This window comes from Bufo gargarizans, chromosome 9 (genome assembly GCF_014858855.1).
Source record: "Bufo gargarizans isolate SCDJY-AF-19 chromosome 9, ASM1485885v1, whole genome shotgun sequence".
NCBI lineage: Eukaryota > Metazoa > Chordata > Amphibia > Anura > Bufonidae > Bufo > Bufo gargarizans.
Window position 1 is genome coordinate 31,869,051 of NC_058088.1, and position 16,042 is coordinate 31,885,092.

The following is a 16,042-nucleotide window of genomic DNA, read 5'->3' on the forward strand; positions in this document are numbered from 1 at the left end:
ACGACAGTGTGTTCCATTTCCTGCCAATATTCTGCAACTTCGCACAGCCATTGAAGAGGAGTGGACCAACATTCCACAGGCCACAATCAACAACCTGATCAACTCTATGCGACGGAGATGTGTTGCACTGCTTGAGGCAAATGGTGGACACACCAGATACTGACTGGTTTTCTGACCCCACTCCCCAGTAAGGCAAAAATGTGCACATGTCAGAGTGGCATTTTAATGTGGACAGTCTAACACACATGTGCAATATTCATGCTGTCTAATCAGCACCTTGATATGCCACACCTATGAGGTGGGATGGATTATCTCGGCAAAGGAGAAGTGCTCACTAACACAGATTTAGACAGATTTGTGAACAATATTTGAGAGTAATGGGTCTTTTGTGTATGTAAAAAATGTTTCAGATCTTTGAGTTCAGCTCATGCAAAATGGGAGCAAAACCTAAAGTGTTGCATTTATATTTTTGTTCAGTGTATGTATCAGCATCTTTAGTGCCAGAGTGCTGTAAAGAGTCAAATTATGATTACAACCGGGATCTTTTCCGGTAAATTATCAGCATTAGAAGAATCCCTCCATTGACAACTGCCACTGCCTGATAATGGGATTACAAGTCAACTTATTATTGCTATACAAAAAGCTTTCCATTGATGAACTGTACCAACTGTCCAGAGACTCTTGATTTAGTATATGTTCTACTGGTTTACAACAACCGACTCCTCATTCTTACTACTATTCTCAACATTTGCACCTAACAGTGCTGGCGTCACGAACACAGGGTCCAGCCGCCACAAGCTCCCTAAACATCCCCACCATCAAGGGCACCTCAACTTCCATCTGGCTGGTGTTCCCTGCAACAGAGAGTGCCCCCGGAGGATGCTGTCTTCCCATTCACTGTACGCCATCCCAGGAAGGCATCTGCTAACTGTGAGTACTTGAACTATTGCACCCATTGGCCCCCCGTGAGCCTCTGTTTTCCCCTGTGGTTTGGTATGGTACACTTCCGAGAGGTGAAAAGGGGAGAGATTAATTGGACAAATGAGACCGTGCGTTTTCACTCCTCCTAAAATACAGGTGTACTCCCTCTCCCCACGCCAAGAAGAAACCAGGGTCCACAGACGTCCTTTACTTTAAAACATCCTGTGGAACATCAAAGTCCGCTTTGTATCAGCCCAAATGATATATATTCCTTAGGAAAAGGTTACTTTCATAGTGAAATACCATCAATGAATGTATAAAAAGAGTAGATTATTGTACTCACAAGCGTCTTATAAAACAAGCGTATCGAACAAATATCCCGCGTCCTCAACCGCCCTCGGGAGAGACTGTCTGGACTCTCCCTACAGCCGGGAGGGACCGTAGGAATGTGGCCCGTCTCTATTGGAGGAGTGAGGAAGCAGCACCTTCTAGGAAGGATGTTGTGGAGCTTCTCCTGAGGATGGGCTTTGTGGCAAATTACATCTTTGCCCTAAATGATCCCTACGGTACCAAGATGTTTGATGTCAGTTTTGTTAGACCGGAGGCGCTTGAACTCTTCTGGTCTAAGTATGAACTGGCAAAGAGCACCCCGGCCGGGCGGGGGGTTTCTGTCCAGGCTATAACCCGACAAACGATGGCAAAGAGAATGACGGTCTTAACTTGTAACAAATATCTCTCTAGCGTGGATATAATGACCTGGCTCAGTCATTATGGAGAGCTTGCACAGTTCCCTGCCAAAGTAGGACGATCCGTTGATCATATTCCCTCTTCTGCCTTTTTAGGGAGGGACAGGATTATGGTCTTCTATCAGGGGCAGCCGAAGGTCTGTCACAAGTTTGGTAGTCCCACCCACTTCAGTGCACAATGCGATGTTCGTAAGTGCGCGAAGTGTGGGGACGTCGGCCACCTTGCCACGTCTTGTAGATGGATCCAGTGTAACCTGTGTGGAGACCTGGGTTATCCCTTCAGTCGTTGTCCGCTTGCCTTCGCCAATAAGGCTCAGGGCCGGGCTCAAATGCTAGCCGTGTGGCTGGGTCTGTGGTTGAGGAGGGACCTGCTTCTGGGACTAAGCCGGTTGGTGAGGGGATGAGTGTTGGAGCAGGAGATACTAGCACTGGAGGAAGCAGACAGGATCTGGTTAAAAAGCTAAGGCCATCCAAGATTAGACCGCAGGAACAACGCCGCAGAGATAGGGAGCAGGTGGCAGCTTGTCCCTCAGTTGATCCTCTGGTTGGTCCTTTGGCTGAGGATCCCGGTTGTAGTGACCCAGGGTACAGCGATGATGGTGGAATATCTGGAGCCCAGCCTGAGAAGGCTGGTCTCTCCGCGGAGACCGCATCCTCGTATGGCGAAAGCATGGATGAGGATTATAGGGAGTGGTTGGAGAGAAGAAAGTACAAACAGAGCAGGAGAAAAAAGAAAGGAGAGGGTTGTAAGCCCTCTTTGAAGTGGAATTAATCTGTCCTCCTCACCCTTGACCAGGTGCCAAAGGAAAGAACAACTGGGGCCCTTCTTGTGGATCTCTCCAACCGGTATCAGGTCCTTAGCGAGGATCCTCCAGTTGCTCCAACTGGGGGGGAGGAGGGCGTGGTGCCGGAAGGTGTGAAGGCCTCCCCGCAGGTTTCCGGGCCCTATCCTTCATCCTCTGGAAGGGGGGCTAAGCCTGTTTCCTCGGGCAAACAGTGTGGTATGGATGTGTCAGTATGCTTGAAAAGGCAGAAAGAGAGTGAGGGGTCTGGTGATATCAAGGTTGATGGTGGTGGGGGCAGGAAGAAGAAAGCTGTCCAACCCAATCATCCATAATGGCGGAACTTACCCCGTTGATGCTAGCAAGTATTAATGTTGCTAGCATCATGTCAGATGCAGCTCATTTTGTGGCCTTTGATTTTTTTCAGCCGTATTAATGCTGATATTTTATTTTTGTAAGAGACCTGGTTAACAAGTCTTGCATTGTTGGAGATTGCCAAGCGGGACTTGGTCCGTCATTCTGGTCTCTTGCGGCCGAGCCGCGAGTAGCGGGGTGGCGGTACTTTTTAAAACCGCCGAAAGAGTGGAGGGCAGGAGGATTATTGAGTTGGAAATGGGAAGGTGCCTGATTCTAGATGTCCTCATGGGGAGACAGGAATTAAGATTAATTAAAATCTATGGTCCACAAAGTAATTGGGACCGCAAATGTCTTCTTATGAGGATTAAGCAAATAATCTTTGGAGGAGACTTTAATAATGTGACTAGAGTCTGTGACAGGGGAGGCTCCAAAGGTGGGCTGGATGCTGATGGCGTCGCCTTGAGTAGAATAGTTGAGGAAGCTCGTCCGGTGGATGCCCATTTACAGCATAAGCCCGATCACGTGGATTTTACCTTTCATCAAGGTAAATAGGTCTAGAATAGACAGGTTTTATTTAAAGGGGAAGGCTGTTATTTCGGCTTTACAAGCTGAGGAAATAGAATTCTCCAATCACTGTTTGATTAGTTTCTCTTTGAATGTTGCAGAGACTACCTGTATGGGAAGAGGTATGTGGAAGTAGAATTTGTCTCTCCTGGAAGAAGCGATGATAATACAATCTTTTGAGGAATTCCTTCAGAGCCAGGAACCGTTGGTGGACCTTTGTAACAGTAAGTCAGAGTGGTGGGATATGTTTAAAAAAAGGATGGCAACGTTTTTCCGAGAGCTCTCTAACCTCAGGAGTTGGGACAGATACCGTCTCTACCAGGAACTGAGGAAGAAACTTGAAAGACTTGTTTTGACGGGAGGTAGCCGTGAGGATATCTCTAGTGTGAAATCCTTACTTAGGTGTCAGTATGATAGGTATGCCTCTTTGGTTGCCGAAAGGGATTTCAGGAAGCACCACTCGCCCTACCCTTTCGAGAACTGTAAGATGGCAGTAGGAAGTAAGCTTGTGGTAGGCCTGATTGACAGTACAGGCTCCTTGAATAGGCCCAAGTCAGGGATCCTGGAGATCGTCAGGTCTTTCTACTCTCGCCTCTTGGGTAGGAAGGAACTAGATCGAGTTTTTCAGCTCTCTTGGCTGAGGCTGTTCCCAGGGCAGTAAAGGACTCCTCTCTTGACGTTTTGTCAGAACCTATCAGGGAAGAGGAAGTGAGACTGGCTATTTATGGGCTTAGGCCCAAGAAATCACCAGGTCCGGATGGCTTAACATCCGAGTGGTATAAGACTTTTAAGGAATAGTTGGTTCCTCTCTTGACCGAGGTGTTTAATGAATGTCTTTCCTCAGGCACTCTGCCAAAGTCAATAGGTAAGTCAGCCCTGATTATTCTGTCAAAGGGTAAAGACCCATCCTGTATTTAGAACTGGAGACCCATATTGCTTCTCAATACGGACAGAAAGATCCTGATGAAGATTCTTTTTTGTAGGTTGGTGAAGTTTGCAGAGAAGGTGAAGAGACTTCTTTCGGAGGTCGAGCACTGTTCAGTTCCTGGTTGGAGAGCTTTTCGTGCCATTCTAAGTGTCTGAGAGGCCGTGGAGCGAGGCAGGGCAGGCCTTTGGAAAGGGTTTCTGTTATCTTTGGATCAGGCCAAGGCCTTTGACCGAGTGAACCATGATTACCTGTGGTCTGTCCTTTTGTGGTATGGTCTGCCAGGGAGGTTTGTGGATTGGCTGAAGACTTTGTACAAGGGGGCAGAGAGTTTCCCATTGGTTAATGGTTGGTTGGGTCATCTTTTGAGGTGGCTTCCGGTGTCCGTCAGGGATGTCCTTTAAGCCCCTTGCTGTACGTGTTTGCGATTGATCCCTTTATTAGAAGGGTGGATCGTGGACCGTTGGCAGGGATGGAACTGGTGGCGAGGGGACCATATCTGAAGGATGATGTCACTATATTTGCCTCTTCGGAAGAGGAGGTGGGGCGGGTGGTCTTAAGTGGACCGCTATTCAGAGGTTTCTGTGTCTCAAGTCACAGAGTGAAACTCTCTGGTTGGGGGAAGGAGATCCTGCTTTTGATCTCCAGGACACTGTTCCAGAGCCTCAGAAAACAGTAAAAGTTCTCTGCATCAATTTTGGCCAGGATGAGGCTTATCATCGGAAAAAATGGGAAAGAAGACTAAAAGATGTCGACCAAAAGGTGGACCACTGAAAGGGTTGGTCTTTGACCCTTAGGAGGAGGGTTCACTTGTGCAAGGCCTACTTGTTCCTGTACTATTGTACTTGGGCAGTGTCTGTGTCCTGCCAGGATCTCTCTGGGCGACGGTCTACAGCCTCTTTTTCCAAATGTTGTGGGGAAACAGGCTGAACCTAGTCAGGAGAGAGGTGACTTATCACACAAGGAGACTAGGTGGGTTGTATATGGTCAACCCAGTGGTATTCTTTACAAATATCCTCTTGAAAATAAATATTGCAAACCTCTGGAAAGAGAGGGCTCCTTTGTTGGTAATTTCCTGTAGGGAGGGGTTTAGGCCTTTCTTACAGGACTGGGAGACAGGAGGGCGTGTGAAAGACCTGCGTGCATCACATGGATATCTCCCGGCTTACGTTGCACCAGTTCTGAGGATAATAAGACGGTGGAGTCTGGGGAGGGCGGAGGTAGAAACTATGTCGGGGGTTTCCCTTGACAGGGGGGTCCTGTCCTCTCTCTTGCAGGCTCTATTGGCCTTGAAGGATTGCTCAAGTCAAGATCTAGAGGGTGAGTTACTTTTGCTCAATTCAGAAAGGATCCCTAAGAAGGTTTGGGATGTGACTTGGCGCTGCTTTCACGGTAAGCTATATGTAAGGGACAATGTGAAGAGTAGGAGCTCCGAGGAAAGGGATTGTCCCCGGGAGGAGTGTGGGGGTGTGCTGGAAAGCATGGACCACTTCCTCCTTCACTGATTCTTTAATATAGAGGTATACAGAAGGGTGGGGACTTCCATCGGTTGGCCTAGGCTGGCCGCCCTGTTCTATGGTGCATTCAAAGTCGTAAAATCCTCTTGATGGATACGGTATATAGGAACATTATGGGGGACTTGGTGAAGGTGCGTTCTTTTGAGTACAAAAGGTGGTGGGACCCCAAGGCCTCTCGTTTGTGGAGGGGCATCTGTTTTGGGGTACATTGACTGAATACTACTCTTCCCCTGGTGGTGGGCTGATTTAAAAGGCACCGTTAGATTTTTGTTTTGTTTTGTAAAAAAGTAGGTATGAGAAGGTTTACAGGCTACTGAACCATAGCTGATAAGTTGTGGGAATTGGCTTGTATATTGGATATTATAAAGTTGTACTATATTATGCTTATTATATGTATTAAATTTATTATGTTGTATTATTGTATTATATGATTGATTTTGAGCTAGTAGAAAGGGTGTAGTGGGGTTTAGTTAGGTTGGGAGGAGGGGTGTGGGGGGTTGTGTGTATATGTATATATATATATATATATATATATATAATTATTTTTTTTTTTTTTTTTTTTTCCTTTTAGCTATTATTTTTAGATTAAAAAAAAGAAAGAAAGAAAAAATATATATTTTTTCTATCGTGTGTGCAAACTGGTCAAAGGTTTAGTAGTTAGTATTTACGTTAAGTTTCTGTATGTTTCATTAGTGTGTTTTATCTTTTTTTTTTTTCCTTTTTTTGTTGTTGTTTCTTATATTGTTGTAAAATTTTTGTAAATATTTTGTATATATGGTTTTAATGTAGGCATGTTAATATGTAAAAATTGTGGTAAGTATGAATGAGTGAATGTGTGAATGTTGATGGGGGTTTAGGGTGGGAGACTGGTCGGGATGGGGTTCTAGTAAGTTGAAAAGTTCTAGTAACCTGAAAAGTTCTGTGTAAATAATGTATTTATTTATTAATATTTTATTTAAAAAATCCAGTCCTTGAGCCTGTCAGTGTCTGCCAAAGTGCACGACAGCGCCGACGTGTGGAGCTGTAACTACGGTCAGGTACAATACATTTCCTTTACGGCACACTAGGTGAATGTGGCTCCTTCACTGCCACAACAGCAACTTAGCCAGGTGACGCCGCTTCCGCATCCATGTTGCCACGCTGTTGGTCCAGCGACAATGTCCGCCTCTGCCTCCTCCCCCGTGTCCTCACACTCCACTGCAGGGACAATTCACAGTGCCCCTCCAGCATACCACATGTGCAGGGCACGGCGGTGTCATGCTGTTCTGCACCTCGCACCCTGTCAGCCGTCATTGAAGATCCGCTGGACTACTGGGCAGCCAAACCGGATTTGTGGCCGCAACTGGCCAAGTGCTGCCACCTTCCTGATGCCACACATCTGATACCAAGTGCTCCTTCTTTCACCCACCATCTTCAGCGGATACTGGTATTGCCACCCACCTCCACACTATGTCACCTTGCCACTCTGTGGTTTCCTCATGCTGCTGCCATCTCCACACTATGTCACCTTGCCACTCTGTGGCCTCCTGATGCTGCTGCCATCTCCACACTATGTCACCTTGCCACTCTATGGTCTCCTCATGCTTCTGCCGCCTCCACACTATGTCACCTTGCCACTCTGTGGCCTCCTGATGCTGCCGCCACCTCCACACTCTGTCACCTTGCCACTCTGTGGCCTCCTGATGCTGCTTCCACCTCACCACTGTCATAGGGACACTCTGTGGACTTCTCATGCTGTTCCCACCCTCCCCACTTCATGACTGGGCCACTATTTAGCCTTTTTGGCTTGGCTGACATCATCATTTATTTGACCCTTCTTCTGATCTGTCAGAAGGAAGGTAAAATGAGATGAACAACGGATCCTCTCTGTGTAGCAGCTGTAAGGCCTGTATGGTCCATCAGAATTGGCTTATGATTTGGTAGCCAAAAGCAGGAGTGTGTACAAAACACAGAAGACTTGCAAATATTCTGTTCACGTGTCATCTCTTTTTTGGATCCACTCCTGTTTTTTTGGCATTAGCAATGCTGATGGATTACTGACCAAATGCTGACCGAGTGAAGGCGGATGCTCCACAGACAGGATCAGTTTTTGGTGGGTTATTGTTCTGACGGATCAGAGGAAGGGCAAAATAATTAGTGACATCAACACAAACTTACTGCTGACACCCTCTCCACTCTGTTGGGGTGGCTCTACTTGTATAAGCATTTAAAAGAACATGTTCTGTTGACATCTATGTGGAATCAGCTGACGACGGTGTAAAAGGAGTGTACTTCTTTTTGGCTCTAACATCGACCTGTGAGTTCATACTTGAGTTATTTGGTCAGTTTTGGCCCCGTGACTGCCCAAATAAGTGAAGTGTGTAGTGATTCTAAGAGTGACGCCTGTCATCTGCATGTCATATGGACTCACAGTATTATTTGACTACCAAAGCAGACTCCCTATGTGTGTTACTGCAAGGCACAGTGTTCTACACCACTATAAAGGCTCTCAGCAGCCAGGAAATATCTGTTTTTAACGAAATTCACCACGAATATATTCGGATCGAACCAAATTTTTCCCAATAATTCGGCGAATCAGCGAATCGATTTTTTTTTTAATTTGCTCATATTTACTCATGATGTCAAAATGTGAACAGCGGGATGAGTAGGACTGTTTAAAGACCAATTTTAATCTAACCAGGAAATTTATTGGGCAATTCATGGATCAAACACCTGTTGTGAGTTTTGCCATTAAGCTCCTTGTTAAAGAACAGCAAGTTGTGTAAAAATTTCTGAAACATTGAACAGTTGGATATGTGCATTCAAAAGTTTAGAGAAGGTCACATTAAGTTCACCTGTAAAGGTTAGAGAGCATTTTAGTTTCACCCACAAGCCAAATATCCCTAACTTTTCGTGAGTAGTGTATATCCAGTTAGTGCAGTGTATATCCAGTTACTACAATGTTAGATCCAGTTATTGCAATATATTTCCAGTTACTACAATGTTTATCCAGTTACAGCTTTTTTTTCAAAACTTATTTTTTATATAGGCTTTAATAAACTCTCTGTTTGTTGGAATCAAACATGCATTTACCCATAGCTATGTATGTCAGTGTCACTCTGACATTATTTGCTATTGCTTTTATTGCATTCAAAAGTTTTAAAGGGGCGGGAGCAAGAATTTATAAAAAATTAACAAAAAATATTGAATATCTTTTCATAAAAATTTGAGTCCTTGGAGATGTCAGAGTTTCATATACCAATTTTCAGGCCAGTTGAAATATATTTGATTCGTGTATAATCAACTGGAGTCTGAATTTAATTTTTTGAAACATTTGCAGAACTGGACACAAAACTAATTAAATAAATTTTCTCTTCTCTAATCTAATGTTATAAATGTCTTTTCTTCTGGCATGTTATCTTAAAACGGAATGTGAGATTATCGACAGTCTTTAATTCGAAATGATAACGCAATTCAAAATGATAGCTCCAATTTCAAATTTTACCGGAATGACTCCATAGAGTAAAGCTGGGCACATACACATAATGTAAAAATTGGCCATACCCACAGATTTTGACAGGATCAGCCAATGATCTTATGCTATGGGTCTTCCCATTTCTCTTCCAATGGCAAATGGTAAAAGAAGGATTGGGCTTGTTAGCTTTCATCCCACCAATCCCTTATTCTCATGGTAGATAAGCTACTGCCAAAAGTGTCCAGCAACAGTTTTTTTTCTCTTTCCCCCATGACAAAAGCATGTACAGCTGAGAATTGGGCTGATAACTGTCTCATCTGCATGGCTTTTACTTGTTAAACAGAACCATGAATGTCAATGTAAAAAGCTTTTCAAAGTGACCTACATGCATTACAATTAGTACATAAAAGTCCCTACATTTGGTCAAATGGAGGTCACATTTGCTGAAAAGTTGCTCCTCTAGCAAAAGCAAGACTGAGGTCTCCTCTGCTCTTCTGTTTGGCAGAATTGGTGACTCTGATATCAATATCTCTGACCATACAAAAAAAAACTTTGATGTTAGTCAAACACCTCACAGTCCTAGATGCACCACACACCACCACCACCATAAAGCATGATAATGATTAGCATCCAAGTTAAAACTGAGCAATATACCTTGGAAGGCTTGCAAATATACAGTTAGTGCAAAAACATACAAGGAAAGCCTACTGCAACAGAGAAGAGAATTTTTCTATATAGACAAGTATAAAAAAAAAGTTTCGCACTTTAATTCTTTTTTTTCTTTTTTTCTAGATACCTGACATGTCGAATATTACAATCCCATATTACAATGCATCAAACTGCAGCATCGATGATTTCCGTAACAAAGTCTACTCTACTGCGTACTCAATGTATGCAGTATTCGGTCTTATTGGCAATAGCTTCGCTTTATTCGTTCTGTTAAGGACCTACAGCCAGAGAACAGCTTTCCATATCTACATGCTCAACCTTGCCATCTCTGATCTGCTGTTCATCTGCACCCTTCCATTGAGAGTGGTCTATTACGTCAGCAGGGGACAGTGGTATTTTGGTGGGTTTTTATGTCGAATCAGTTCCTATGTCTTCTACGTGAACTTGTACTGCAGCATTTTCATTCTGACGGCAATGAGCGTAACACGCTTTCTGGCTATAGTTTTCCCAGTTAAAAATCTTAGATTTGTGTCTATAAAGAAAGCAAAGTGGGCATGTGCAGGAATATGGCTCTTTGTAACGCTAACAAGCTCACCATTTATCATGAGTGGGTCATATGTAGACCCCCAAACCAATCTAACCAAATGTTTCGAGCCACCGCCTTCTGAAGGTACAAAAAAAATGGTGCTCATTCTCAACTACATTTCTTTCATTATTGGCTTCATTATTCCATTTATTGTAATATTGGTGTGCTACACCATGATTATAAAAACATTGCTCAAGAACTCTATGGCAAAACAACAGACTTCCAGGAAGAAGGCCATTCGAATGATTATCATTGTCCTGATTGTGTTCTTCCTAAGCTTTATGCCCTATCATATCCAACGGGCAATACACCTTCACACCGTAAACAAAAAGGACTGCAATGAGACGTTATGGGAGCAAAAGAAGGTAGTGATCACATTAGCCCTTGCAGCCTCTAATTGCTGTTTTGATCCCATGCTCTACTTTTTCTCAGGAGAAAACTTTCGAAGGAGGCTCTCAACCTTCAGAAAGCACTCAGTTACAAGTATGGCGCACGAGGGTAAAAAGAACAGGAAAAAGTCAGGAAGCTTACATGACAAGTCTGAAGTTTTTCCTGCCTTGGAGAAGCAAGACAGTGATGAAAGTTAAGTACCTGCATCAATCTTACATTGGCTGACCTATAGAGTATCCTTTATCCATGCAACAACAATTGAGATAGATCGGGTCATGGTGCATGTCTTCGATAAACACAAGCTTTTAACCATGCCCAAAGAGCCATGTGTAGCTTCATCCACGAAAAGACTAGAAGGTTTTCTGCTCCAGAAAAGAAGGAGGCTTCCATACTCCAATTTTACTGGTTTGATGGTTAGAGCAGTAAATTTACTTTCCATTGGTGATGAACAGAACTGTATCCAGGTAGACTACCTTATGAATATGCTCGTTGTGGACGATGAGTGCAACGGACATCTATTATGAACTTTTTTTTATAGAGACCTTTATCTTCATTGCACTATTTTGAGGGCTTTGTATTAAGCAAACCAAGTTTTGCCTACTCTTGGGTACAATAGACAGATGCTGCACTGGATCAATTAGCCAAAAATGGACCTCTGAACCATAGTATAATTTACTCAAGAATTGTAAGACTTTATTGCACTGAGGTACATGTTTTTTTTTTTGTGTTTGGTGGAAACAGTATCTGTAGTTAAGATTTACTGAAACTTTCAACAGGCTTAAAAGGACTTTGAGAAAATATCAAGCTTTTAATAGTGTTACTGTTAATGTCTATGTTTATCCTGGAAAGTGTCAATATGGTAAGCATTCTTGTATCTTGGCTCACAGGCACAAGTCACGAATGTAATAACTTCATGATTTATGTCTTATATTCTAAACCAGTGAAAATGTTGGTTTTCTTCCCTTTCTTCTCTGCACAAGAAATCCTGAGATGGATGAGTGACAAAATGACAAGCTCTGTAAGTTATTAGAAGTAACAAAAAAATTACTTAGAAGCTGTTAATTTCATGACACTCATCTCAGGATTTTTAAAACCAGGAGAAAAGGTAATGAAGGAAATATCAGTATACTGTATATCAATGTAATGACTACTGCCTAGTTGTACAGACTTGAAAAAATTGTAAAGGTCTAGCAAAGCCATTTATGAATATTTTATTGGGGAGGGCCATCATGCTATTGGAGAGCAGCTAAAAAGATATTTTCTCAGAGACAGCCCATTGATTACAGTTAAAATTCTGTAATACTTCATTTCCCCTGTGGTGGCACTGCAGAGGAATTCAACACTTGTTACCTAGTTATTTCCTTTAGATATTACAGCTGATCGCTGAGGGTACCATCTCTTCTTCACCTAAAAAGAAGCATATTATGTGTAAAGGATGTTTTTTGCTTAGAATAGTAAAACAATTCACGAGCTTGAAGAATGCAAAAAAGAAATAAATACTGTGGTCAAAAAGAAAAGTAGTGCTGCTATCAAGGATCTGACTGTTTCCTCCACTATAATTGCAATAAACAAATGTGACTAAAGCACTTAGCCAAAACAGAAAGGTTATAAAAAACGTAACGTATAACGTAAACCTCTCTCATTACATACTAATTATACCAACACAGGAAACATAATAAAAGCAAGACCGTCTTTATACGCAAACACAGAAGTCAACATTAAAAACAACAGTACAAAAATCTGAGAGCGAATTTAAAAAAAAAGTGAAGAAGATGTATCTGTCCTTTCTTCCTTTATGATCGACCTCTGATTTTAGCTTCCAAAACGACATGAGGAAACATGAATGTGTGCCTGTGCCCGAAAAAAAATCTTAACTTATGAGGAGGGTCAATTATCATTGGAGGTTGCTTTTGTGCCAGTTTTAATTCTGGCTTTGCTTTGTGTGTCTGCACCAGATTTATGAAATGGTTCACCTTAATAATATACCGTATTTTTGTGACTATAAGACGCACCGGACTGTAAGACACACCGGACTATAAGATGCACCTAGGATTTGGAGGAGGAAAATAAGAAAAATTTATATTTTTCATCAGACCTCAGATCAGACCCCCAATCCTTATCAGACCTCCAAATCAGTCCCCCTTCATCAGACCTCCGATCAGACCCTAAAATCAGACCCCCAAGCTCCATCAGACCTCAGATCAGACTCTATAATCAGACCCCCAAGCTCCATCAGCCTAAGATCAGATCCTCAGACCCCCAAGCTCCATCAGCCTTAGAACAGACCCTCATCAGACTCAGATCAGACCCCATCAGACTCAGATCAGACCCCCATTAGAACTCAGAACAAACATTAAAAAAATATATAAACTTACCTCACTTGCCACTCACTCACCCCTCCTGGGTCTTTTTCTGGCCTGCACTGCACTGTGACCTGAAGTTGCACATTTGTACGCCATCAGGACACAGTGCAGACCAGGGAGGGTGAGTAAAGCAAGCACAGCACTTCCCTCACTGCTCCCCGTGCCCCCATACTGATGACTGCTTCCATAATAAAAGTGGTCATTAGTAGAGATGAGCAAATTTCTTCAAAATTAGATTCTGCTGCTTCGCCGAATTTCACCCCAACGAAGCGCATTTTTTTGTAAGTAGCGGGTGCAATGACAGGGAGCTGCGATAGTGCTGCCCCGTCATTGTACACCTCAGATGCCGCGTTCATACATGATCACGGCATCTCAGTTTAAAACAGTGTAAAATTAAGAGCAAAAACAAAAGACATCAAACTTACCGCCTCCATTTGCTCGCAAAGGGGCGGCTGCCGCCATATTGCTTAAAGATCTCGGCCAAAATCCCGTGCAGCGCGAGATTACATCATCACGCCGGCCGGCGTGATGATGTAATCTCGTGCCGCACGGGATTTCGCCAGAGATCTTCAAGCATGATGGAGGCTGGCAGCCCGTCGCGAGCACATGAAGGCGGTAAGTTTTATTTTATTTTAATTTTTTATACTATTTCAGGATAAATCAATTCGCTGACACAAAGCATGAGGAAATTCGGGTTCTAGATTCGCTCATCTCTAGTCATTAGCATTTGGACTATAAAACACACTGCCACTTTTCCCTCACTTTGTCTTATAGTCAGAAAAATATGGCGTGAGTACAATGTGGTTCACACCTTTACGTCTTAAAGGACACCAGGGGTTGCCTGGCGTAGGTTGCGACTTTTTTGCAACTTTTACAAAAGTCGCACCTAGTAAAGTGGTTATAATCCAGGTCTAATCTCACTTTTAGCTCTTAAATATTATAGACAACTGTGAAAAGTTGCGAGGATCACGAAATGTCATAAATTTAAACAAATGTCGCAGAAAATGTCACAGTCACCATGACTTGCAACTTTTTTTTACCACAAAACTGCTCTATCTGATTTGATAAGTCTCTCCCATCTTCTTTCATTTGTGACCACTTTTGTGTTTGCATATGAAAACTAGTCTTGCTTGTATTTTTTATGTATATTATGTGGGCACAATTACTTAAATAGGGATCTGTTCTCATTTGTGCTGTGGTTTCCATTTATACTATTATAAGGTTTTCCCATTGGGATCCATCATGATGTCTGCCATTGGTGTCCACATTCAGCACTATTTTTCTGGTCATCTGAACATGCGATGAAGCCTAGAGTACAGATGTGAGCATAGCTTAAATGGGCACGCATTTTGTGTGTTTTTCATTTTTTACTTATTTCTTCTCTCATCTTCCTCAGTGGCCAGTCCTTACTTTTTATTGATTTCTTTTTGGAGTGGTCTGCATTCCAAATGTATTATGTGTTTTAGACACTCTTTAAGCCTTACTGCCTGGTTGGGAGATGAGGTGATTAACATGCTCCAAAGTTTATCAAAAGTGCACCAAAACTCTGACACAAAATATTGGCCAAACGTAAGCTAACCAAAATTTGGTGTAAGACAGGTAAAAGTGTCCAGCAAAACATGTCTAGCGAGATGCATCAAATGTATCACTGGAATAAATTTGGTGCATCTTCTGATTTTTCTAGTTTTAAGCTGTCTAATAATAATAAATCTGCCCCAATGTGTTAGGAGAAGGGGACTGACATTGTGGGATATACTTGACTACATTTAAAAAATGTAAAAATAGAAAACAAAGAACAGTATATATTGACCACCAAAATCAGAAATCATCTTTTGGAGTATTCTTTCATTCCTTTTATATCCTGCATAGAGATGAGCAAATAAAGAGAGACTCCCACCCATAATACTACACTGTAAAAGAGATGTGCAAATTAGTTCTTCTTCTAAAAGGACCAGAGTCTCTGAGGGTAGGTTCACATTTGTGTTAAATCGATCTGCAGTCTGTTCCGGCAGAGCAGCAGCTTGCCAGAGTTTACCAGATCTGGCCTAGCCGGATACTGCAATTTACTGTCGGACCTCATTGACTACAATGAGTTCCAGTGGTGAATGGCAGTATCTGGCTAGGCCGGCTTTTGTGAACTGCCGTAACAGTCTGCCGGATCAGTTAAATGGAGGTGTTAACTTACCCTAAAAGAGACATGCAAGTCAGTTCTCCTTCTAGAAGCACAAGAAAGGGAAAAATCTGGTGGTAGCCTCAAATCATTCAAATCAGTTTTTCTTCCAATAAGACAAGAATACTAAGCCTATCTTTATGTCAGTAGAAGTAAGATATGCTAATTAGCTTTTTTTTAATGCTAGAAACGCAAAGCAATGTTGGCTGGGCTATAATACTCCTCATGCATATTAGGTGGTCTCCCTAAAGAGAAAGAGGCCTCGCAAAGGACACCCAGCTAACCAGGGCAATATTCTCCTGAGATCCTTTTGGAAGGAGAACTGACTTGCATATCTCTTTTCCAGTGACATATTTGTGTGGGTCTCTCTCAAGGTACTTTTGATATGGATAGAATTAATATATATCTAAAAAAATTTACGAATTGACCCAAAATGAATTTCAGGAAATTAACTGACCTCTGATCCTGGTATTTTGTAATATGATAGCTATTTGGCAATGCTTTTACACAACATATACTGGAGAGATTACAGGAACAATGCATTGCCCGCGCTTAGTCTTTTGTGCCTTCGCAAGTAATGTTGTATCTTCATATTTTC

At 42.6% G+C, this 16,042-nt stretch overlaps 1 protein-coding gene across 4 annotated transcripts in view; it reads left to right on the top strand.

Annotated features, from left to right (window-relative positions):
- CYSLTR1 (cysteinyl leukotriene receptor 1) overlaps positions 1–12,110 on the top strand; it is a 54,544-nt gene extending 42,434 nt beyond the window's left edge. The window contains exons 2-4 of one of the 4 annotated variants that reach the window (XM_044305800.1): positions 762–930; positions 10,059–10,335; positions 10,954–12,110. In XM_044305800.1, coding sequence (XP_044161735.1) covers positions 880–930; positions 10,059–10,335; positions 10,954–11,108 — 483 coding nt within the window. In that variant the 5' untranslated portion in view covers positions 762–879 and the 3' untranslated portion in view covers positions 11,109–12,110. Of the gene's footprint in view, positions 1–761; positions 931–3,471; positions 3,595–10,058 lie in introns of those variants that run through there. The other 3 variants (XM_044305799.1, XM_044305797.1, XM_044305798.1) reach the window with 3 other exon arrangements.
- Positions 12,111–16,042: the final 3,932 nt, after the last annotated feature.